At 36.2% G+C, this 25,116-nt stretch overlaps 1 protein-coding gene across 1 annotated transcript in view; it reads left to right on the top strand.

Annotated features, from left to right (window-relative positions):
* The first annotated feature begins 672 nt into the window (after positions 1–672).
* Positions 673–25,116, top strand: part of cfap58 (cilia and flagella associated protein 58) — a 105,606-nt gene continuing 81,162 nt past the window's right edge. The window contains exons 1-10 of the mRNA XM_058792725.1: positions 673–811; positions 1,871–2,131; positions 2,291–2,439; positions 2,681–2,837; positions 3,793–3,987; positions 4,336–4,473; positions 9,165–9,324; positions 15,161–15,243; positions 18,270–18,461; positions 24,264–24,425. Of these exons, the coding sequence (XP_058648708.1) occupies positions 806–811; positions 1,871–2,131; positions 2,291–2,439; positions 2,681–2,837; positions 3,793–3,987; positions 4,336–4,473; positions 9,165–9,324; positions 15,161–15,243; positions 18,270–18,461; positions 24,264–24,425 (1,503 nt within the window). The 5' untranslated portion in view covers positions 673–805. The remainder of the gene's footprint in view (positions 812–1,870; positions 2,132–2,290; positions 2,440–2,680; positions 2,838–3,792; positions 3,988–4,335; positions 4,474–9,164; positions 9,325–15,160; positions 15,244–18,269; positions 18,462–24,263; positions 24,426–25,116) is intronic.

Genomic DNA, 25,116 nt, shown 5'->3' with positions numbered 1-25,116 from the left:
AAACGTCAAGGCTCCAACTGTTAAAATACAAGGTATATATATATATATATATATACTCATTAAAGTTCGATGACTAATGACCATAATCCATCAGAACAATTTTAAAAAGTGTCCACCTTTACCTTACAGCCAGTATTACAACATATCCTTACTGATAACGGTACATACCTTATAATAATTTAAAAAAATCCATATAAATTTTAAGTAGGTGATTTCTGTTCTGTTAGATGTTGAAGTGTGATGATCCACTATTATGATGTCAGATAAATTAACACATTACCAGAATGACAGTGTCCTTGTGCAATTATTAATGACAATTTAATGACATTTTTTAAAGGGCAGTTGGTCATAATACTCATGTATCCCACACGGAACTCGGTGACACTGACAGCTCATAAGTATTTTTCACTGCTCTTTATTACAAGGCGTTGCACTGTGTAAAGCTGCCACCTAGTGTAAAGAACAACACAAACAAAGCAGGATGAATGCACTTTGATGAGCCTTATATATTATTTACTCATTATTCTTAATTTCAAAGTGCCTTCTCTCTGTATAATATTCTCTCCATAATATTTGGGAGCGCCATGTCCCGTTACAATAATTTCGTGAGGCACAATTGTTAAACTAAAGTGTTCAGCGGGTCTCGGTTGCCAGGCAACGAGGACGCGTATCCCTGGTGACCAAAAACAGTGTCGTGCGTGTTGTTAAAGCAAAACACGGATATTATGTGTGTTACAGTTCACTAAATACAAAACAACAACATCTTGCTGAGTTTGCTGAGAGATAGGAACGACAAACGACCACAATGGAGGTATGTTAATCTGTGGAGTGACTTAACCACTGCTAGATCTTTGAATAAGACAGCTAAAATTAGTGTTTGAGATGCTAATGAGTTAGTTAGTTATTTGCATTTCAAACACTACATTTTTGCTGTGGTCCCAGTGAAATATTTTCAATATTTATTACATTACACTATATCCTGAAGCATTTCAGTATTTCGAGTTGTTACAGTTAAGTGAAGAGTCACGGTTTTAAAGTAGGCTACAATCTATGCTAGATGAAATAGCTGAAATATACGCTAAATATAATTGTATTTTATATGCAAATATATATATATATATATATATATATATATATATATATATATTTTTTTTTTTTTTTTAGAAGTAGGCTACATTTTGTACGATTGTCAACATTGTTGTAAACATTAAGAACTTGGTTTATGGTTTCTAAATACAGGTAAAAAGTGGGACAGATATTTGTAATTCTATTTAAAACAACATAATGGAAAATTATCAGAAAGTGTCCCATTTTAACTGTATTCATTATTTGCTATTTACCCTTTTAATAACACAAAGGTAAGCATTTATCTATTTATACAGCAGAAATTGCAAATTGAAAGTAACAGTTCTTCTACTTTTTTTCCTCACCAGTTATTGCATTTCTGCCAAAAAATGCCTTAGGCTTTTTCACCCCATCAATCTTTTGTAAATGTTTTAATTGCTGGGAGATCTGAAATATTGATTTGAAGGAATGATTGACCGCAATCGATGAACTGTATATTTAGATGGATTAGACAAAGCTTCAGTGAATGATTCCTTTAATATTTTTATGTGATGGTTTCTCCTGTGAACTCTCCAACAGCTGTATAAAAACCAGCACCTGCTGCCTCCTCTTTGTTCTTTGTGTTTGATCATAATATTTCAGTATGTCATCAGCAGTGCTACTGTACACTTGCAAACTGTTACAAATCTGCCAGACTCTCTTCAACTGTTTCACAATCTCTTCAACATTTACGTTGTCAGCATAGGTCCTAATTCATCAGGCAACATCTTATAATATCACTTACTGTACGTTTTCTGATTTTCAGACTGAGGACAGCACCTTTGAAACCTTGGAAAAAGACATCCAGGAGGTTTTAAATGAGTTATTAGGAGACGAAAAATTCGAGAAGTTTCGTGTGGAATATGAGAAGGTCGCCAAAGCTCTGCAGAAGTCCCACGAGAACGAAAAGAGACTGATGTCCAAATGCAGGGAGCTGAGCGCAGAGATAATGTCCAACACTGTCAAAGTATCCACAGCCATGAAACTAGCTGATGAAGACCAAGCCACAATCACCTCTCTTAAAATGGTACATTAGCCTGAAATTACTGCACTCTATAATGGATGTTGTGCTCATTGTGTCTTCAGAAGTAAACATGATGACCTCTGCATGATGTCCTCATATTAGACTTAATTTTGGCACATTATTCGCCCTAGCAAATTATCTGTTTATTTTATTGTTGACTAGGAAATTGACAAGGCCTGGAAAATGGTTGAAGCTTCACATGCAAAGGAGTTGCAGTCAAAAGAAACAATCCAGAAACTAAAGGAGGAAATAACCTGTCTCAACAAGCTCATTGAAAAAGGAGCTGGAGTCTCTGAGGGCCAAGAATACAGGTGAACAATATACAACTTTATGTTCAGCCTATTCTCAGTTTTTCTTTTGATTCTGGTAGAATAGAGGCAGTTTCACGCTTTCATCTTATAGATAGGTTTTCTTTTTGTAAAATGTATTTTTATTCATAACTGTGTGCTATGATATATGCTACTACGTGATGGCGTTCAGAGGACCTTTTTGAGGTGTTCTGGTGAGGATGAAGAACAAAGCTTGTTCACAAACCTTTTTGAACGTGTCTAGCGTTGGCGATCTGTTAAAGATCAAAGAGGAACTGACCAAGCAGAGAGACAAGCTGCTGTCAGAGGTGGTGGCACTCCGGGAGAATCTCACTAAAGCCACCGATGCTCAGCAGGAGATAGAGGCTGAGAAGAACAAAGCGATGGACACAATTGCTCAGGTATAACATAACTGGGTCTTGTGATAACATTATATCAGTGTTCAGAGTACATTCGCAAGTACAAGAAAATGCAAAAACATGAATTCAAAGATATAATTGGCATCAATAAGGGCATCTTAGTTCATTTTAACTGCCATTAACCCTAACAGAAAACTTTCTTGATTAAACAACTTAATGTAAAATTTACATTAAAGTATTTAAGTATCTGTATTTTTCAACTTTATGAACAGCGTTTCCATTTGAGAATCTCACTAGAGGAAGGGTTTGTCAAATTTAGCTAATATCTGAAGACATTTTTTCAGCTATTTTGTCATACAGAATAGCTAGGCTGGGAACAATTGTATACACATATGCAGAACTTGTGAAAGTAATTTGTATTCTTTCTGACAGATTATAAATGAGAAAACCAGTAAAGAAATGGAAGAACTCCAACATCGAAACACTAAACAACCAGCGGTGCTTAACGTTAGGATAAACTAAAGCATTTTTGTCTCAAATGTCCATCTGTGTCAGCAAATCAATATTTGAAATATCATGCGTGGTGATTGTTACTCTTCAAACGTATAAGAATTTCTAGCAGTTCTTGTCTTGTATCTTTGTTTGTTGTGAGAAATGGAACATCAACCCTGTGAATGTGGCGCTTAAACTTGTACATTTGGATGGATTTGATTCCTTTGTCACCTCCCTGGCAAAATAAACTAGCTTAAAGTGTTTACTGTGTATAGCACAGTAAGAAAATCAATAAGTGGTCTGACAAATCACTTTAAACTCTGAATGTATTCCATTTAGAAGTGCCTCCAAAAGTTAAAGTGGTGAAAAGGTTGAAAGTAATGGTCATTTGCAGACACTGGCTGCTGCTAGTTAGACAGACAGACAGATGGATACTGTAGATAGATAGATAGATAGTAAGGACAGTTTATACCATTAGGAATAAAACTATCTCTCTCTCTCACAGCTCCAGCAGGACATCCAGGTGCGTCAGAATGAGATTCATCGGGAAACCAGGAGGAAGGAGAAGTTGGAAAAAGAAGTGAAGCAGCTTCAAACTGACCTGGAGTCCAAACAATCTGACATTAAATCACTGACTCAGCAGAGTCAGCGTCTGCAGGAAGATCAGCAGAAACTGGAACAACAGCTCCAGGAACACAAAGTAAGAAACTCTGATCTAGGGTCAGTGGGTGGACGAGTGATATAAAGTATCATGAAAGTGAATGGTAGGGCATCTTAGTTCATTTTAACTGCCATTAACCCTAACAGAAAACTTTCTTGATTAAACAACTTAATGTAAAAGTTACAAAAGTTGTAAAAGTATCTGTATTTTTCAACTTTATGAACAGCGTTTCCATTTGAGAATCTCACTAGAGGAAGGGTTTGTCAATTTTAGCTAATATCTGAAGACATTTTTTTCAACTATTTTGTCATACAGAATAGTTAGGCTGGGAACAAACGTATACACATATGCAGAACTTGTGAAAGTAATTTGTATTCTTTCTGACAGATTATAAATGAGAAAACCAGTAAAGAAATGGAACAACTCCAACATCGAAACACTAAACTTCAACAGGATTATGAACAAAACGGCATGAGCCTAGAGCAACTCTCCCAACTGAACCAACAGCGAGCATCGGACCTGAAGGTACACACACACACACACACACACACACACATGTTTGTTTTTGTGAAAAGTGGGGACATCCCATAGGCATAATGGTTTTTATACTGTACTTACTGTTTGTGCTATTGCCCTACACCAATCCTACACCTAAACCTACCCTTTACAGGAGACTGTGCATTTCAACTTTCCCCAAAAAAACCTCACTCTGTATGATTTATAAGCATTTTGAAAAGTGGGGACATGGGTCAATGTCCTGAAAAGTCACCTTCACCTTGTAATACCTATGTCATACCTTTGTCATTATACATGTCCTGACTTTTCACAAAAACACGCACACACACACACACACACACACGCACACACTATGGGCTAATTATAAGAACTATAAACTAACCTCTAAACATTTTGATATACTTTTAATTTTTTTAACTATTTGTATATTTTTTAAATAATTTATTTATTAATTGATTTGTTTTCCAAATGAAGATGCCCCAAAACAGGATTTTGCAGTTTTAGGTTTTTAATACAGCATTATTTATTCATCTATTTTTCATAGTGGAGATCATTGATTGGTTCCAGATAATGTAGGTCATTTTTTTATATGTTTTGCATTTTACATTTGAGGTCAGAATTTCACCAAAAGGAGATTTTTACTAATTGAACTAAAGTCTGGGGACAATTTTATCCCTACAGTATCCTTATAATACTTCACCTCATTTCTAGAGAGGAACGTACAAATCTCTACCCCACAGTACTTGGCAATCAATTCTAGACATCAAACTGTAGGTGCACACACACAAACCAACAGATTTATGAGCTGCCCTCTTTAAATCTGACAAAATCGTCTCGCTCTTATATAATTAGAGCTCTAGAGGACGAAGGTTTCCGTTCCTCTTCCTCTCCTGTCAGACTAGTGATGGATATTTCCTGCTCAAAACTTCCGTCAGGCTTCCAACTGAGTCACTGTGGGGGTTAATGCAGCAAATGTTACATTTAATGAAATGCCCTGTATTCTCTTTGTTCTGGCTTGTATTCTAGTGACTTGAGTCTGATGGGAGATCATTGGGATGAATGCACCTCTCTGCAGGATGTACTGAAGCTGTACAGTTAGGCATTCTGTTTAATATGGGCATGTCTTTTTTTAGTGTGGTATTATTGACCGATAAGGCAACAAAAAGACAAATTCTTTTTCACACAGACTGACAGAACACGGTAGACTTTCATTCTAACTTTATTATCTGCAGCACTCTTGAGAGAGAGGCAAAGTCAACCTGCGCAACAGTTCTGCAAACTAGATTCCCGTTTCTAATTTACTGCACCCTGTTTGTAGTCAGGCCCGGATTAACACAGTGTAGTGCCCTAGGGTGACCACATTTGAAGTGCCCCCGTTTTTTAATAAAAAAAAAAAAAAATTCCATAAGAACAGGTAGAATAAGAAGAATAAGTTACTAATCAAAAGAAATCATTTAACAAAATTAGTTTCCACTACAAAGGTGGCACAGAAGAACACAAAAGTGGCATGTAGGTAAATTTACAGACATTTAGAGAGGCTCAGAGGTGGCATGGATGTTTTAAATTCATAACAATGTTGTGAGATTAATGTTTTAAATATAACATTTTGAATATAGAACTATTGTTTGATTGAAATTATTTAAATAACTGAAAGGACACTTTAAACATAAAAATAAAACTGCCAACAGGTGGCGGTAAATCACTGATTCGTTTGAACAGCTGATTCATTCAGGAACGAAGCAAGTGACTCACTTTATGAGTGGGTAATTGAATCACTGACTCACTAGACTCATTTAAAAACGCAGGTTCATTCATAAATGAAACACCGCTATGTTTGAATGGAGATGCGCAGCGGCTCGGCTGTGACTGTTTGAAACTATGTTCCTTGACTAAATAGAGCAAAATCAGGCAATATTGTTAAAAGTCATACAATGTACATCACTTTATATAACTTATTGTTTATTGAGCTGTTGTATTAATTTAATATCACATTTACAAACACCTTTAATAATCTTTAAAAGCTGTTACTCACTTCAGCAATCTCACAAAACTCCATTATAATCAATGAAGCTCTCTACACTGCACAACGAATCTCTTATTTACACCATCTACACTTTGTTTGTTATAACGAGAGCATTTGTGAGCGTGCATAACTCAGCAATGAACAAAAGTATTTTGAGCAGTGAGTGGATTCTGATTAACATTGCATTCAAGGAATCAACATATGTCTGCGATACATTACTCAACGCTGCACAAACACGCAAGTAGAAATCTTTGAAGCTCCTCTCAGCGCAAACACAAATAGCCTATGCTGATCCAACCCATTCTCACACCCAACTCGTCACATATTGAAGCTTGGTCAGGACCACTTGGCGTCGCTTGACGCTCAAGGTACCCCTTAGCGTCATTTTTCGACTTGCAGGGTCCTCCGTTGCTTTAAATAGGAAACCCTTAGCGTCAATATGCCGACGCCATACTGGGAATTTTATCGTCATAATTAAATTATATATTGTGTAATAACATTGCCATTATTGCATATATGTTGGGGTGTGATTTTTCAATGTAAACAGCCACAACAGTTTTATTTATATTACATTATTTACACATTATGAGCACATAACCCAACCCCTGCCCCTAAATTTGTCAATAAAACACAAGATATAACAGGCAGATACAACTACTGTCATAATTTATTCAAAAAATATTAATATTCCAAGTCTTCCGAGGCAAAACATTTGATTTGTGAGAGGAGTAGACGCGTTAAGCTCATCCCGTATGCAGTCTGTGCGAATTCAAAAATGCCGCCAGAAGAAGCCTTGGTTGTGAAATGCTATTGGCTCTTGTGTGTCTCGTGACCGATTGCGTTTTGCTGTTCTGACAGGCTATTGGCTCTTCTGTGTCTCGTGACCAATTGCGTCATGCTACGGGACTTGAGTATCTTTTGAATGAGATGTGAGCGCGTTAACGGAGCGGGATCATTTTCAGCGATTAAAACCTTATGTTTTGCTCTCTTCTTCTCATAAAGACTTCGTATGGCTTCAGAAGACCTGGAATGCAGCACGACTTGTTTGTAATGCTTTTATACTGCTTGTTTATGGGCAGTTTTGCAATAAACACCGGTGACTTAACTTACATTTGCCTGTTAACTGTTACGTGTTTTATGTTGTTCTGAAGTGGGTAGGTTTAGGGTAGGGGTGGGTAAGGTGCTCCAATAAAAGTATAAATGTATATAAAATTATTTATATTTTTTACAAATGCATGCAAACCATTAAACTAAGACAAACAACTGAAAACAACGGCGGAGAACGTATTGTTATTTTCCATAAGCGTCTTGACCTGACGCATAAAGCAAGCAATTGAAAGCAATGGAGTTCCTATTTTGTCATATAATGACGCCTAGGGGCACTTTTGGCGTCTTCATAGTGACGCGAAGGCGTTTGACCATGCTTCAGTTTTTGACGCCTTGGGAGTGAGAATGGGTTGGCTGATCGGGTTAGTCGCACAGGTGCTCCTAAATATGTTTTGATAGTCGCACACAGTAGCTACTTTTCAGTCGCCCTGTATAGCCCTGGCAATGTGTCATGATATTTTCTTCTTTTTTTAAATTTACGTTTGCACAACCGCCAAGTCGATGCTGCCTATCCATTTGTGAATAAATATGCTCGACTCTGACTGGGGAGGGGCAAATACACTGGGACCTGACCCAATCGCAATTCTTTATATGCGTGCATATATTTGATATTCTCTCTGTATATTGTATCATTAACTGTTCATTTTCTATGCATCTGTATCTCTTCCAGCAAAATAATATATACAAAACATGAAAAAATATTTTAAAGGTCTTGTCATTATCGTAATCACTTGGTGCCCCCCTATTGGCTGGTGCCCCAGGGCACTCGCCCAATCCCGTCTATGGATAATCCGGCCCTGTTTGTAGTGTTGGCACTCCCAGCTCGCCCTGTGAGTCAGTGTGATGAATGAGTAATGATCGCAAACCTCATGTTGGCCACAAGAGGGCACAGTTTCAGCATCCTAGAGCACTCTTGCTCCTAATACATGTACATGTGTTCAGCTTATACTCTGCAATTATCATCTTGTGTATCTATTGGCATTTATATTAGTCAATTAGTCAGTTATTCAATTCACAATGATGATATAAACACGTAATCCACACAATGCACACTTCAAGTCCACAGAAGCATAATATTTTTAATATACACTACCATTCAATATTTAAGGTCAGTATTTAAAATTTTTTTTTTTTTTTGTTTAAATAAATTTATACTTTTTTTCCCCAACATGGATTCGTTAAATTGATCAAATTGATCAAAAGACACACTAAAGTCTGGAGAAATGGCTGCTTGAAAATTCTGCTTTGGGTCACAGGAATAAATTACATTTTAAAATCGAAAATGTTATAAATGACATATAACAAATAGAAAAAGTTATTTTAAATATGACTGTTTTTACTGTATTTTTCATCAAATAAATGCAGCCTTGGTGAGAATGAGAGACTTCTTTCAAAAACATTAAACATTTTACCGACCCCAAACTATTGAAAGGTAGTGTATATATTTGATTTGTAAGTTTTTACAGGTTTTTTGCATGAGCCTGGTTGTTTTTAACTAGTGATGACTAGTTTGGGCTTCACATGTACACATACAGACATACTCTAATGGCTCATGTCCTGTGTGGTTCAGATGAAAGAAGAGGAAGGAACCCAGTTGAAACAGGAGATCACTAAACTTACCAAAATGAGAGAGGGGGTGCAGAGGAGACTCAGACAGATGGAGGAACAGAAAGTGGAGGTGGAGAACCAGAGAGAAACACTCAAGAATCAGATCACTGGACTGGAGAGAGGCAAGAACACACACATACACACGCACACACACACACACACACACACACACACACACACACACACACACACACACTTACCCACAGTTGAACTCTACAGCATAAATGTATTATTTAAATCTGTATGAATATGAAATGCCACTGTAGTAAAATGAATTTCCACATACATATAGCATAATTATACATTTAATTGAATTCTTTACCACTGTACTGTCCAGCCTACATTATCTCTTTCCATGCAGGGTCTAATTTATTTAAAGGAGTCATGGACATCAGAACTTGTGATGCTTTTTGTTTTTATACAGCCTAGCTAAGAAATAAAACATTCTGAAATCACACTGGTCATAACGTATCACTAAGAAATGTTTCTTGAGCAGCAAATCAGCATATTAGAATGATTTCTGAAGGATCATGTGACACTGAAGACTGGAATGACTTCTGAAAATAAAGCTTTGTCATGGAATACATTTACATTTAGTCATTTTGCAGACGCTTTTATCCAAAGCGACTTACAATTGGGGAATACATAAAGCGATTCATCTTGAAGAGGTAATCAGACAGAGAAAGTGCTTGTAACACCAAGTCTCAGGCATTGTTCAAATAAGCACAAGCTAGCAAGTGAAGGAATAAATAAAGAGAAAGATAAATATATATATTTTTAAATTTAGGATGAAGTCACGTAGTGTCGAAAGAGATGAGTTTTCAGCTGTTGCTTGAAGATTGACAGAGATCCAGCATTCCGGAAAGGGGCGGGAAGATCATTCCACCAGCCAGGAAATGTGAACGAGAATGTTCTGGAGAGTGATTTTGAGCCTCTCTGTGATGGTACCACGAGGCGTCGCTCACTAGAGGATCTCAGACTTCTGGAGGGGATGTAGATTCGTAATAGTGAGTGGAAGTAGGCGGGTGCTGAGCCTGTGGTTGTTCTATCTGCAAGCATCAATGACTTGAACTTGATGCAAGCTGCACCCGGTAGCTAGTGCAAGGAGATAAAGAGAGATGTAACATGGGCTCTTTTGGGCTAGTTGAAGACCAGTCGTGCCGCTGCATTCTGAATCATTTGTAGAGGTTTGATTGTGTTTGATGGAAGTCCAGCCAGAAGAGCATTGCAATAGTCCAGCCTAGAAATGACAAGGGCCTGGACAAGAAGTTGTGCAGCATGCTCTGTTAGAAAGGGCCTGATCTTTCTGATGTTGTGTAGTGCAAACCTGCAAGATCGATCAGTCTTTGCAATGTGGTCTTTGAAGGTCAGCTGGTCATCAAAGATTACACCAAGATTTCTGACCGAAGTTGATGGGGAATAATTATATATTAAAATATATTAAATAGAAAAGTTATTTTAAATTGTATTAATATTGCACAATATTTCTCTTTTGCTGCTTGTTTCATCAAATATACTACTAGTATATTTGGGCAGCTTTGATTGGGGTGAAAAACCTACACAAAGAGAGGTTGCAAAATGAAAAAACTAAATTATGATGTTTTCAGAGAAAGAAACCTTGACTAACATTATCAAGAAGACTTGAGTTAAGACTTTTCTTTCCCACATAAAAGCCATCATCTTCCTTTCTTTTTTTCTAAACAGAGGTAATACGTTTTGAAAGAACACAGAGCTCAGAGTAATTACATTCAAACAATGAATACATCTAATTAAATTTTTTTTTTTTTTTTTCATTTGACCTCTTTACTCTGCTCTCCACATGTCTGATTTTCATTTCCACTGGCACATACTGTCCTGCTCGTCTCCTGTCTAGATAGCAGGTTTTTGGCGAGATAAATGATAGTTTCATTGTCTCTCTCATTGTCTCAGATTGTGTCTTTTTAAAAAAACACTGACTTCTCACATTCATTGGCTCTCTCTCTCTTTCTGACTCCACTAATTTTAATCAATGCATAGTAGTGATCTGAACGTTTCTCCATCAACAGTTGGTTCACCCCTAAACTGTTGTTTACCAGACACAAGCTTCTCGTTATTTACAGTAGTATACAGTTAAACTTGTTTGTGACAAACTACTTCAAAGTTGTTTTAATGAGCAATTTATTTTTAAATATGTAACTATCAGATGGTATATATATTTTTTAATCAGATCAGTATTTATCTGGAACATAAAACAATAACTATCCCAATTAGGGCGACGACTTTAACTTGAACAAATAAATTTGCACAAAATAAAACTTGAAAATACACTTTTATATAATTGAGTTGGAAAACTAAAGATGACCAACAGTATGTTACAAAAGAAAAATGGACTCTTTCCTCTATAAATACATGAATCTTTTCTTCATATGAATCAGTTAGAACAATTTGATTCATTAAAAACAATCACACTTCTGGCACTGTATTTTACACAGTTTATTATATAATACTATATAAGTATTATATAGTAAAGTGTTTGATTATTGTTACATTATTGTATCCGTGTGTTTATCTCTAACCTGCATGCAAAGTACAATGTGACAAATCACACTGTAAAAAAACAACAACAAAAAAAACTCGAAACTTTCTGTTTCAGAGAATATTTAGACATTTCAGATCTGCGTGGTAGTGCAAGCTTCATAAAAATTGGGATTAATTGACAGTTTCACTTTTAAATCATGTCTAATTATCAATATACTGTATCTACTCAGGGCGTCCACCTGTAAATAATTGTGTATTTTTGGAAATTTTAATGATACAGGATACTAATTAACGCTTGTGCTAATTATGAAAATAGGCACAGGTATTTGTGACAGAAGTGTTGGTAATGAAATTATCTGACACTGAGGTGATTTCATGTTTTGTTGAATTCTGCCAGGCCGAGCCAGTCTCATGCCTTCAATCCAAAATACAATGACTAAGAACCAAAGAGTGTTTTCGATTGGCTAAAAAAAACCTTGGGCACCTGACTCTTTTATGTTGTTTAGAGGGCCTAGGGCTGTCACAGAGACAAGTGTGATATACCTATTTCTGTTACGTTGTAGCCCTAAAAACACTTAACATCACACTCACATAATGCTTGATTTTATTTGTCAATAAATCATTGACATGTGTGGCACAGTAGCTCATGTCAAACCTGTTAATTTATAGCTAAATTACAAATATTTCCTTGCACACCCCCAAAGGCCCCGTGTGTCCAGAGTCTTTAGGGAAAGGAAACATTGGGCTCTGGGGTGATAAAGTGACCTTAGTCTCTGTGTCTGATTCATGTTCAGAGCTTAGACTGCTTATCTGGAGGCATAAAACGGTTTGTTTATTTGTGCTTTGTAAGGTTGAACAGGGGTGATATAACGAAACAATAAAAAGGGGGAATGAATGGAGCGAAATGGCATTAACTATCAAAATCAGTTTGAAAAGCAATGTTTACAGGATCATGCAAGATCATATTGTAAATCAGTGAGTTGTGACCCAAAAATGGGTTGCAGGTCTGTTCTAAAAACGTTGTGTAGGGGCAAAGGGACAAAATAATGCAGATAATAAAATGCATCTAACCGTATAATTGTGCATAGGACAGCAAAATAAATGGGTCTATTAAATTATAAAAGTCAGGAAAGGCTTACCGAATCTATTGTTGTGCACCTCAAAGGCAAATGCATCACTTATATATATATATATATATATATATAAGCAAAACCATAACCATTTGAAAACCACCGAGAGGCCCATATGTTTAAAAGTTGTGTAAATGTTTCAATGCATCTTCTGGTGGTTTGTGTTTTAAAATCTGAGACGCACACCTGCGGTGAATGACATATGATCTGAATCTGTTCTTTGACAGATTGGTCTCTCTTCTCTTGCTTTGCCCCTCCACACCTGCTCATTCCGTCTTTCTTCTTCCAACCAATATGACCTCTCACCAACACCAGCATCCATTACCCTGATGATACCCATGATCTGTCCATCCCAGATTTCTCAGGAGACTCAATGCATGAAAGGCAGTGGATCCTAATGGCTTCAGCTGTGTCTGATGGGCCAGATAGTGTATAGTAGTAAAGATCTAGTCTGGTAACCAGAATGCTGCAGGTTGAGCCGTCACTTAGGTTGCTGCAGTGGGACTGTCCCTGTAAAGCTGGTCACTTTAGATCAAAGCATTGGCTAAATGACGAGGTCTGTGGAGTGTTGGTGCTTAACCTCAGTCTTATCTTCACACCATACAGTCTGCACTGCTCAGGGAAACCCTAGGGCCAGTGTAGCTGGACACTTCCGTCAGTCTCATCAATTATTGTCTATCAGACCTGTAATCCAGAGAGCTTTGTCTGAGTAGGTTGGGTTTGTAGAATTGCTGCACAAAAGACCGTCCTTCTGCTATTCTTTGATGTGAATGTAAACTTTCAAGCAAGCTTTTAATGTGGCTGTTTCATGACTAGAAACTGTTTCTTGTGCTCTGTGTTTAGGAATCTATACAGTGGATCTACAAAGTTGATTTTGCTTCAAGATTTTGTACTGGACATGAAGTGGCGTTTCAACATTGTACCAGAATGCATGAATATATAATAAATAATAATACAAAAATAAATTATAATACAAAAATAAATAAATACAATATACTTTATAATTATATGAATATTTATTAATATGATCATGAACTATAGGATCAACAATATTCACAAAACAAATAATGTAATTAAATCAAAATAATATAATTTATATATTTAAAAATAAATAATGGATGAAAATAACTACAATTATTTATTATTAACACAGCATCAGAAAATTTGAACCAGTCTCCTGAATTTAGTTGGTTTCATGCCTTTAGCAGATGATAACTCAACACACATAACAAATCTTTTTTTTTTTTTTTCTTCTTCTTCTTTCGTCATGCAACCTGAAAATGTTGCCATCTGCCTATTTTATTAAATGAGATAAATTTGTACCAAAACACAGTAAAAGTTTATTGGACGCACAGCCTTTGATGTTAACAACAAAATAAATTATCTTAAGAACAAAAGAGAAAGTTTTCTCCTCCCCTTTAACAGTTGATATGGCTATTAATTTTGCCGTTTTATCTATTACATGGTTAATTGCTTCTTATTATTTAGATTTAGCATGTTTTTCTCTGTTGTCCTGTGATCCAATTACAACACACTGTAATATATGTAACATTTCTTCTTATTTCGTACGTGCTTTGGAATTGCCAAACACGGAGGGGAAAGAGTGTGTGTGGAAGCTTCATGAAACGACAAAAACAAAACCTCCTTACTCTGCACTTAATTTATCGCAGTGTCCTTGATCCCATCTGTGCAGTTTGACAAACGATCAGACTTGTCATCAAGCCAGTAATTTATAAAGAAATCCTCATATTAGTGAGTCTCCAGGCTCTGATTGGACGGTTCGAACGGAGGGTGTTTGACGGTTGATGGATGGAGCCAGAGCCCTGTTGTCATCTTAATCGGGGTTTCCACGGTGATGGATGTTGTCATCTTAATCAGGGTTGGCTGGGAGATTGATGAGATGGGCTGTGACAGCAGGGTCAGTGAGCTGGCCTTCCGAGGAGAAGAGGAGGCGGGGTCATGCGAGGACGGAACATGGAATGGCCATTTCACATGACAGCGCAGCCCCACAATGTCCACTCATGCACGCATGACGGCAGAGACACCGTTTCGCTCATTCCCGCTCTTTCTTTTGGTCTCTCCATGTCCCTGTTCTCTTTTCTGCCTTCTTATGCCTGCAGCCGCATAATGGGCTTTTTGAATTGTGTAATTATTTTACGTTGGCCCTTCACAGACTGGAAAGTGCTTCTGAAAACAACCCTATTAGCGGAAAGCCTTTCAAAGAGAAAAGTAACAATTAGTACTATATCCCGCTGGCTTTGAAAGAAGAACTAAAAAATTAAATAAGCACTTCATTTTCTGTTTTTCTTAGAAATGGAGACTGCAAAAAAGCAGATGGATATGGACAAGAAGGCTATAGATGAACTGGTGCGGGAAAGGGACATCCTGAATAAGGTGTGTGGACACATGTTTCTAACTAACTTCTAATGATTTTCCCATAAGAATATGTCTTGAAAACGACCTCCGATACAATGTACAAAATGTAATAAAACCACCTTAAAGAAATGCACCTATAAGAAAAACATAAACGGACAAAACAATGATCATCTAGGGCTGTCAGTTGAACACATTCTTAAATACATAGACATATATATCATTTTATTCATACAATTTTGTTTATTTTGATTATTATTTGTGTTTAATTAATTCAATTAGAAATCAGTTAATTATTCAAATTAATCACACACATGTCAGGGTTGGGTGAAGGGATGAGAACGAGGACTCAATTGCAGGAAGGAAGAGCTTTTATTAACAATAAATATAAACAAAAACTACCCTGTAGGGGAAAACAGACTGGCAAGGCTGGACCAGGCTAGGCAGGGCTGGACACACAACATTCAACCACAAACTCACACGGGACTGCAAACACAAGGAGATTAAATAGGGAGCAAAAGAGGAGGGTAACGAGGTAAAACACAGGTGGGGCAAATTAACCAATAATCAGGAAACAAGGTGGGTGGGGTCAAGACAAATTGACATGAGAGCACATGGCAGATAGAAAACTAAGACAAAAGCCATGTGTTCACACAAAACAAAAACACAAGCACATGTCCAGCAATACAAATCATCAGCCATGTGCTAAACAGGACACGAACACGCACGCAGCTAATGAGGAGACTCATAAGCCGCGTGCTCACACAAAACATGACGAACATGAAAGCACGCAGCCAGTGAAAAAAATGCAAGCTGCGTGCAACACAGAACAAGACAAAACAAGAGAAAGCACTTGGCCAAACCCGAACCGCGTGCCGAACAAAACACAACACACACGGACAGAGCAAACTCGAGACCGCACGCTCCCACAGCAAGACAGACCTGGAACGTGAGTGTCCGAATCCCGACATGAAAACCAGAACAGAGCCTGAACAAGCCAGTTCTGAACACCACACTTCAACATGAAACAGAGCACGTAGACAAGAGAGCGCGTGGCTCGAGCACCAGAAAACAAGACAAGAAGTGAGTGTCAGAGCTCTGTCACAAAACCACAAATAAACTAGACCGAAGTGACAGAACCCTGACAACACATAAAAATCCCCCAAAATATAGATTTATTTATTTATTTGGATAATTATTTAATTAAAAAATATATAAAATACATAATCAAATTAATCACACACATAAAAAGCCCCTAAAACCTCTGTTTATTTACATTATTATTTGTGTTTAATTAAATGATATGTCAAGTAATTAATCAAATAAATCACACGCACACACACACACACACACACGCACATCACACACACATTAAAAGCGCCTAAAACATAAAAAATCCCTTACAATCTTTATTTATATATTTATTTATTTAAATTATTGTTTATGTTTAATTAATTAAATGGTATATCAAATAATTAATCAAATAAATCACACACACACACGCACATCACACACACATTAAAAGCGCCTAAAACATAAAAATCCCCAAAATATAGATTTATTTATTTAAATTATTGTTTATGTTTAATTAATTAAATGGTATATCAAATAATTAATTAAATGGTATATCAAATAATTAATTAAATGGTATATCAAATAATTAATTAAATGGTATATCAAATAATTAATTAAATGGTATATCAAATAATTAATTAAATGAATCACACACATAAAAAGCCCTAAAACCTTTGTTTGTTTTTTTATTATTTGATTAATTAAACAGTTTATCAAATAATTAATCAAATGAATCACACACATTGAGAAGCCACTTAAAAAGGTATAGTTCATCCAAAAAAATGACAATTTTGTCATTAATTACTCACCCTCATGTCATTCCAAACCTGTAAGACCTCTTCGGAACACAAATTAAGATATTTTTGATGAATTCTGAGAGCTCTCTGACCCTTCATAGACATCAAGGATCCTTACACGATCAAGGCACAGAAACGTAGCAAGAACATCATTAAAATAGTCCATGTGACATCAGTTGTTGTAATTTTAAGAAGCTACGAGAATACTTTTTGTGGTCAAACCTATAGCTCCATTTTGGAGAATATCACGACGCTTCCTCTACACGTAAACAAGGCGCAGCGTATGCGTGTTCTATGTCAGCAGCACCATGCGCATGCATTGTTTACATGCAGGAAAAGCAGGCGCATGCATCGTGATATTCTCCAAAATGGTGCAATAGGGTGATGCGGAGGAGAAGATTTGTTGAGTAAAGTCATTATTTTTGTTTTTTTGTGCACAAAAAGTATTCTCGTAGCTTCGTAAAATTATGGTTGAACCCCTGATGTCACATGGACTATTTTAATGATGTCCTTGCTATGCCTTTGTGCCTTGATCGTGGCAATACCCTTGCTGTCTATGGATGAGGGTGAGTAATAAATGACAGAATTTTCATTTTTCTGTAAACTATCCCATTAAATCTTTGTTTTAGCTCTGTTAGCTCGAGTGATCTGATCTTAAATGTTTTGAACGTGCTTTGCATCTCCTGAAACTAATATTAATACCAGGTAAGCTTTTCGGCGAGTCATGGTTTATATTTTTATTCTTAGGGCTAATTTTCTGCAGCGGTTTTGCATTTTCACAGTTCTCATAGCTTCCCCACGCTGTTATGATGCACAGATGGATTTCAGAAAACAAGAGAAGGTGCATGATGTTTCTGCTGACATGCTGAATATTGCATTGCTATTGTGCGTATGAAAATAACAGGATATTCATATTTAATTGCACAGGAGACACTCTGTCTCACAAACACACACACACACTGTGGCATACAAAAACAGCTTTTGATATCAGCTTACCTTGGAGAATCATTCCTTTGATCTATTGAACAGCAATACATCACAGAATAAAATCATCCTATTCTCAAGCTCGCTTTTTTACGTCTGTTTTCTGAATATCTTGAGTCACTCTTGCTAAGTATATTTACAAATTGATATTTTGCGTAACCTATTGTGTCGGCGTGTGCATGTTTCTTCCAGAATATGATCAAGGCGGCCAATGAAACAGACAAACAGCAGACCATTGTTAAGCTACACGAACAGTCAAAGAAGACTCTGGAACAGGAGATTTTAAACTACAGGGACGAAGCCCAGAAACGGCGAAAGATCATCTACCAGCTGGAGAAAGAGAGGGATCGCTACATAAACGAGGCCAGTGAGCTCACCAAGAAGGTATAGCACACACACACACACACACACACAAGTTAGCCATTGCTCAGTGAAGGATTGAGAATTTCACTTTGAAGTAATTTTTTTTATTTCGAAATATTTTGAAATGTTGATGTTATCATACTAGTTTCTGTCAACTAGTTTAGTTAAGCCAACTAAACAACCAAACATGATGTCACTTCCTGAAGGATGATGTCATTAATGGTGGCTTTTGTTATAGGGAGTTTACAAAAGAGGATAGAAAGTAAAATTGAGGACAGAGGAAAAACCTACAAAATGACTATTAATTTAAAGATGATTTGTATAAAATATTTAAATTAGAAAAAGGGAAACAAGAAACACAATTAGGTGTAGGATATACTTTGAAACAATCTCAGAAATTGCTTGTGAATGTCATAGATAATTACAAAGAAGCGGCAAGTAACACACTGAATTAAATGTGTCTATCTGAAGATTGAGTGTAAGCTATAGCGCCCCTTGTGGCAGTATTGAGAATGTAACACATAATTGCACTGAAATGTGAATTGAATTTGAACCCATTTCAAAACATGATAAATTAAATATAGCTTGTGTAGTTTGATGTATTTACATTCTTACTTGCATAAAGTATGTTTTAGGCCTAAGAATGAAAAAATTTCAAATCCCCTCACATTTCTTTCTCTTACAATGTTTTACTTTCTAAGAGTTGTTGAGAGGCGAGAGTCTCTTGGTTTTTGTCTTGTAATCCCTGAAGGCATTTCTTCACTCTGTACTTCAGCATGCTTGTGTGAGTCATCTTACTGATGACTTTATAAAACTGTTGCTATCGCAACAGTGCGATGTGTGTGTGCTGTTTTATACACACTTCAAGGCAGTAACGTTTAGGCACTTATGGACAAACGATCAAGTCAAATGGCAACTATCAAGTTAAGTCAAGCGTGCCGTGAACAACATAATTAGAGAATGGTCTGATTAGGTCTGATGTTTAACCTGTTTTAATTACATGACGGTATTTCAACTTTATATCAATAATCTACATTTCTTAAAGGGCCAGTCACCCAAAAAAAAAAATTCTGTTATCAACTTATTTTGTGTTCCATAGATGAAAGTAAGTCATACAGGTTTGAAACGACATATGGGTGAGTAAATGATGTCAGGATTATTATTTTGGGGTGAACTATTCCTGTAAATGAGCTCTGCAGTTTGCTTCATTATCTCACCATGACCTTTTATAAGAGACCTTATAAGGAAAGATCTCATGAGGAAATTACAGTTTGGTTAATGTGTCACATTATTATTATTATCAGTTAAAGGGATACTCCACCCCAAAATGAAAATTTTGTCATTAATCGCTTACCCCCATGTCGTCCCAAACCTGTAAAAGCTTTGTTCATCTTGGGAAAACAATTTAAGATATTTTAGATGAAAACCAGGAGGCTTGTGACTGTCCCATTGACTGCCAAGTAAATTGCACTGTCAAGGTCCAGAAAAGTATGAAAGACATCGTCAGAATACTCCATCTGCCATCAGTGGTTCAACCGTAACGTTATGAAGCGACGATAATACTTTTTCTACAGAAATAAAACAAAAATAACAACTTTATTCAACAATTCAGCACCGCAACATCACTGTAGTGCCATTTTGGAAATTATCGCTGCATGCAAAATGCGTACGCTCTTCCGAGTCAGCAGCGACATAGGGATGCGCTGTTTGCGTTCAAATCAAAGCGTAAATCCAACGTATCCTTGTGTTTGGGCTGACACAGAAGCGCATTTTACGTGCAGCGATAACTGCCGTCGCTTCATAATGTTACGGTTGAACCACTGATGGCAGATGGAGTATTCTGACTATTTTCTGGGCCTTGACAGTGTAATTTACTTGGCAGTAAATGGGACAGTCACAAGCCTCCCGGTTTTCATCTGAAATATCTTAATTTGTGTTCCAAAGATGAACGAAGCTTTTATGGGTTTGGGATGACATGGGGGTAATGGGGGTTCATTTTGGGGTGGAGTATCCCTTTAACGTCATTCATTTAAATAACATACTTGTGGAAATGCATTAGATGCAAAGAAGAAAAAAGGTATTTTTAAGATGACTGATTGGCCAGTTAAGAGTCACTTAGTAAGACATTTAATTTGCTGCTAGAAAGTTTCTGCTGCTCTCAAGTTATTCTTTTAAATTAAATGTTCTGATGATTAAAACCATCTGTTGACTGATTTTTTTCTTTTTTTCTTTTTCAAATCAGAAAGTGGTGGTTTTAATTATAATTACAGACTATGACGTGATGGTCATTAAATACCTTTGTACCAAAAATTTCTATCTTGAACAGTAGTCCATAAAAAAAATCTGTCTTATTTTTTTTGGTGTTGACACACCCCTTAGCATCCTGGCATTTGCCCTGACATTTGTTTTCTCAGGTTTTATGTCGAGAAAGTGCACTGCAGCATGAACCAGAGGATTCAGGTTTACATTCAGCTCCAGGCACATCCTCTAACTCTCTTTCTGTCTTGGACAGATAAGACCAAACATAATATATTCCATATAATAGTGTTCCTGTTTCTGTATAAACTAGCTGGATCATCCTTTGAAGATCTGCACTGTAAAATATTGCCAGGATTTTACAAAATTTAACAGTGTTTCTTGCAATAAAATAATTCGAATTTTACTATATATATATATGTTTACAGTGTACGGTGACATACTGTTTCTATCTATAGATTCTTTACTCACAGCTCTCATTATACTGTCTTACACACCAAACAGTGCAAGCGGTCGCCTTCAGTTTTTAGTTTTCAGCTACATGAAGGTTGCGCTGCAGAAGGTGTTTATTTTGGAACAGCTATCACAGTTTCCTAGGAACCAGAGGCTATTTGAGACACAACATCGCTTTCATGTATACAGCATTGCTAACATTTGCTTTCTTTCAGAGAGATTTTTTTGAAAAGTTAATAATCTAATTCCAGGTAAAAAATTCTCAGCCGTAAGCATTAGTAAGGCTGCGTGTTGAAAAAGCTCTTAGCTAATGGTTTTGAGATTGCCTCCTGAGATCTGACTCCACAACTGTAGCTTGCTAGTACTTTGCAGAGAATACAAATTCTTCTGATTTGAAATAAGAAACACGGTTCAAACAAGTAGATTTTATAATGCCCGAAGAAAGCTATTCGTTAGCATTCCCATTCAGCTGGTGCAGGAAGTGTGCAAGAATGCCTTCTTTGCTCTAAATTCTTGGCACAGTAGTTTTATTAGAGACATTTAATAAAAACAGAGTGATATTAAACATTTATTTGCAGTATTATCTGTTGCCCCCTTCACACACCAGCATTGAATTACATACAGTAGTTATTTAGAAAACAGCTGTCTTTTCAAATATCATTTTAAATGCAAATCTGTAGATCTTCAGTCTGTAATTTTATAAGGCCAGCGCATATCGTCCCCAGACTGTCTCATTATATTTCACCAATGTTCCACCATCATTAATGACATGTTATTTATAGAAAACCATTAAGGGTGATCGTCCTTTAGTCCTGAATAATAAGACTGATAATAATTTTATTAGTGAACCTTTAAATAATGAGAGCATGCTTGCTCTCCTGTGTATCTGTACATGAAAAATCAATTGTAAACATTATATGAGCAGTAAATGTGAAGCTGTGTGATGAAGTGAGGCTTTTGAGCACATAAAATCTTGATATATAAATCCTTTTTCCTTTTAGAAGAGGACACGTGTTTTCATAGATGTAATGTAAAGATATGACACTGTAATGCTATTTCTCTTTTAACTTTTTCTAGGTTAGATTGTTTGACATCTGACATGATTGATGAACATATGCACTGCGGTGCTCCACATAATCACCCAGTGGACAAAATCAATGTGTTGTCCTATAGGATGACATTTAAGGGGATAAAAAAGTATGACTTTTGCCAGGTTCAGATCAGCGAATTTAGCTAGATTTATAGAGGAGATGATGGAGAAACTCTACGGTGTTCGCAAGTTTGATTTATAAGGCCCCAGAGCTGACTATGAATTGTGAGTTGTTGAATTTACGGGAAGTGACTGGTGTTATTTTCTCATGCTTTGGTTGATTATATACAGACTACTTTCAGAAAGGCTGAGTATTTACAACCAGTGGGCTCATCTGACACATGCACCTTTTTTTTGTGTTTGGCCTGTATGTCTGAAAGCTGTTGTCAATATATTTCTACAGGAGCTATTTAACCCTCAATATAGCAAATGCGAGTTTGAATGTATAGCCTTGGACACATTCTGCTATCAATTTAATGTAAAAATCCCATGCATTTTTGAAGCCTGTGCTCAGGACAAAGTAAATATATATATTTTTAGTGTTATTTCAATCAAACCCCACTGAAACGGTGTATTTTTGTGCTTTGCTAAATGCACAAGTGAAAAGGTTAACATGGATTGGCAACTATTCAGATTGCAGTAAAATTCAATAAAGGCAAGTTGTTCTGTTCTCTAAAGTATCTGAGTTAAATAAAGCAAATCAAAACATGACATGTGGTGAAAAAGGTAAAGGCAATTCTGAGTCTGTATTTGCGTCAGTGCAAGGATGCATAACCTCTTGATGAATAACACAAACACCATTCCAGAATTTTGGCAGAAAGGCTGTATGAAGCAGCAGGCAACAAAATGATGTTGCCTCACATCATACCCTGTTTTGACCAAAATCTGGTACAGTGGCCTAATTTTCTTTCAAAACATTCTCAACCTTTTTGAATCGAAAGCCCACAGTGTCCAACACACTATTTAAAAGCTTCCTAAATAATATTAACTGTACATTAACTATAATATATTATTCATTGAAAGTGGGAGTGTTGAGTTGAATTTATTTTATTATTCTAGAAGTTTCAAGAACTGTCTGTTCTTTTCTAAAAACAATAGGTATTGAGGAAAAAATAAAAATACAATTGATTGTATGTTTTTAATTAGCATTTCATTGTTAGATTATTTAAATATTATTATTTTTATGATTATTATTTTAATAAATTATTTAATTAATTAATTATATATTACTCATTAGCTCATTATTGGGCCCAAGAACCACGTATCTAAATAAAATAAATTATCTAATAAAATTACTATATATATATATATATATATATATATATATATATATATATAACTTAATTTTTTTGATTGTAATATGCAGTTGTTTTGTGCTTATTAGCAGCATCACATTTATGCTTCAGGAATTATGCAACTCCAAAATGCACTGTGATGACCTAAGTTAAGAATTTCATCCATGATGTTCTATTTAAATAAAATATATCTGTATTATTCAGTACTTGAATTTATGCGTTTTGTGCTGATTAGAGCATTAGCTTGGCAACATGCTAACTTTATAAAGCTGTTTAGTCATGTTGTTCATTTGTAATGCTAATTTACAATGGGAACCCTGGGGAATTTTTTAATGGGTTTTTAGAATAGTGTTTTTTGATTTATGAGTAAAGTAAGGTTTATGTTTAACATATAAAGTGACTGTCATGTTTTGTTCTACAACATAAATCATACACTGTCGTGCCTTAAACATAAATTTGAAAACAGTTCTGTGTTTGGAAATGCAAATTTACTTCCTGGTTTTAAGACTACTATCTGAACAGATCTTTTTGAAGTGTTATTCAAGTCTGTTTTGATCATGTGATGTAGCTAAATACGTGTGCATGTGAGTAACAGTTGTACTGTCAGTCATAAGGTAGGATACTTAGAAAGTAGCTGCCTATGTAGACAACAGACGGGTTTCAAACAGAGCTATTAGACTAGTTGTAGTTTTCCAGATTTAACCCCACTGTCTCTATCTGTCTTTTCAGGTTCTTGAGAATATTGAGGACATTAAACTGAAGGAGATGCAGATATTTGAGTATAAGAAGAGAATCGCAGAAGCTGAAACAAAACTGAAGCAGCAGCAGAATCTCTACGAGGATGTCAGGACAGAGAGGAACCTCTTCAGCAAGAACCTGATTGAGGCCAAGGTAAGTGTGTATATGTATGTGTAGACCTTCATCTTAAATATCTACTCCTCATGAGCTTGAGAGCAGACGTAGGGATGCATGGGATGATGTCTTTGGGAATTTCGCCCCACGGAAGCTTGAGTAGGGTAGCGTGAACATTAATCTTTGTCCAGGAATTCGGCCATTTGCACAAAGTCGGAAATAGCAGGTGCGGACTTAGGCCTAAAACTACATGAATGTAGCTTCTAGCTTCTAGTTACACAACACTCATTTTCACTCATTGATGCATTGCGAAATGCGTCAGAATTCAATTCAAAATGCAACACAAGTTGCATTCTCAGCATTGCCGTGAGGAGCTCGATAGTCATTTTCTATAGTTACTTTTCTCTTTCAGGTCTGATACTGTCATGGCTTGAATGTCTACTGCCACTTCTGTTACTATTGCTAAGCAAGTTAGTAAAAGAAAAAGTTCACCATGAAATAAAAATGCTGTTATTATTTACTCACCCCCATGTCTTTCCAGTATGTTTCTGGCTTAAGTATAAGTTTAAATAGCAAAATTTATCCAGAAGTCATGAAACCTTAATTAGTCCATTCACTGATATCAATAAAATCTAAATTTGAGTTTAGTGGCTTTTAGTCAATGTATATTAGTTTTGAAGCCATCTGTATGCTAATATTCTGCTATAAACCTTACCTTTATATGCACTAC

The sequence above is a fragment of the Onychostoma macrolepis genome, chromosome 01, assembly GCF_012432095.1.
Source record: "Onychostoma macrolepis isolate SWU-2019 chromosome 01, ASM1243209v1, whole genome shotgun sequence".
Lineage (NCBI taxonomy): Eukaryota > Metazoa > Chordata > Actinopteri > Cypriniformes > Cyprinidae > Onychostoma > Onychostoma macrolepis.
This window is presented reverse-complemented; position numbering and strand designations above follow the sequence as displayed.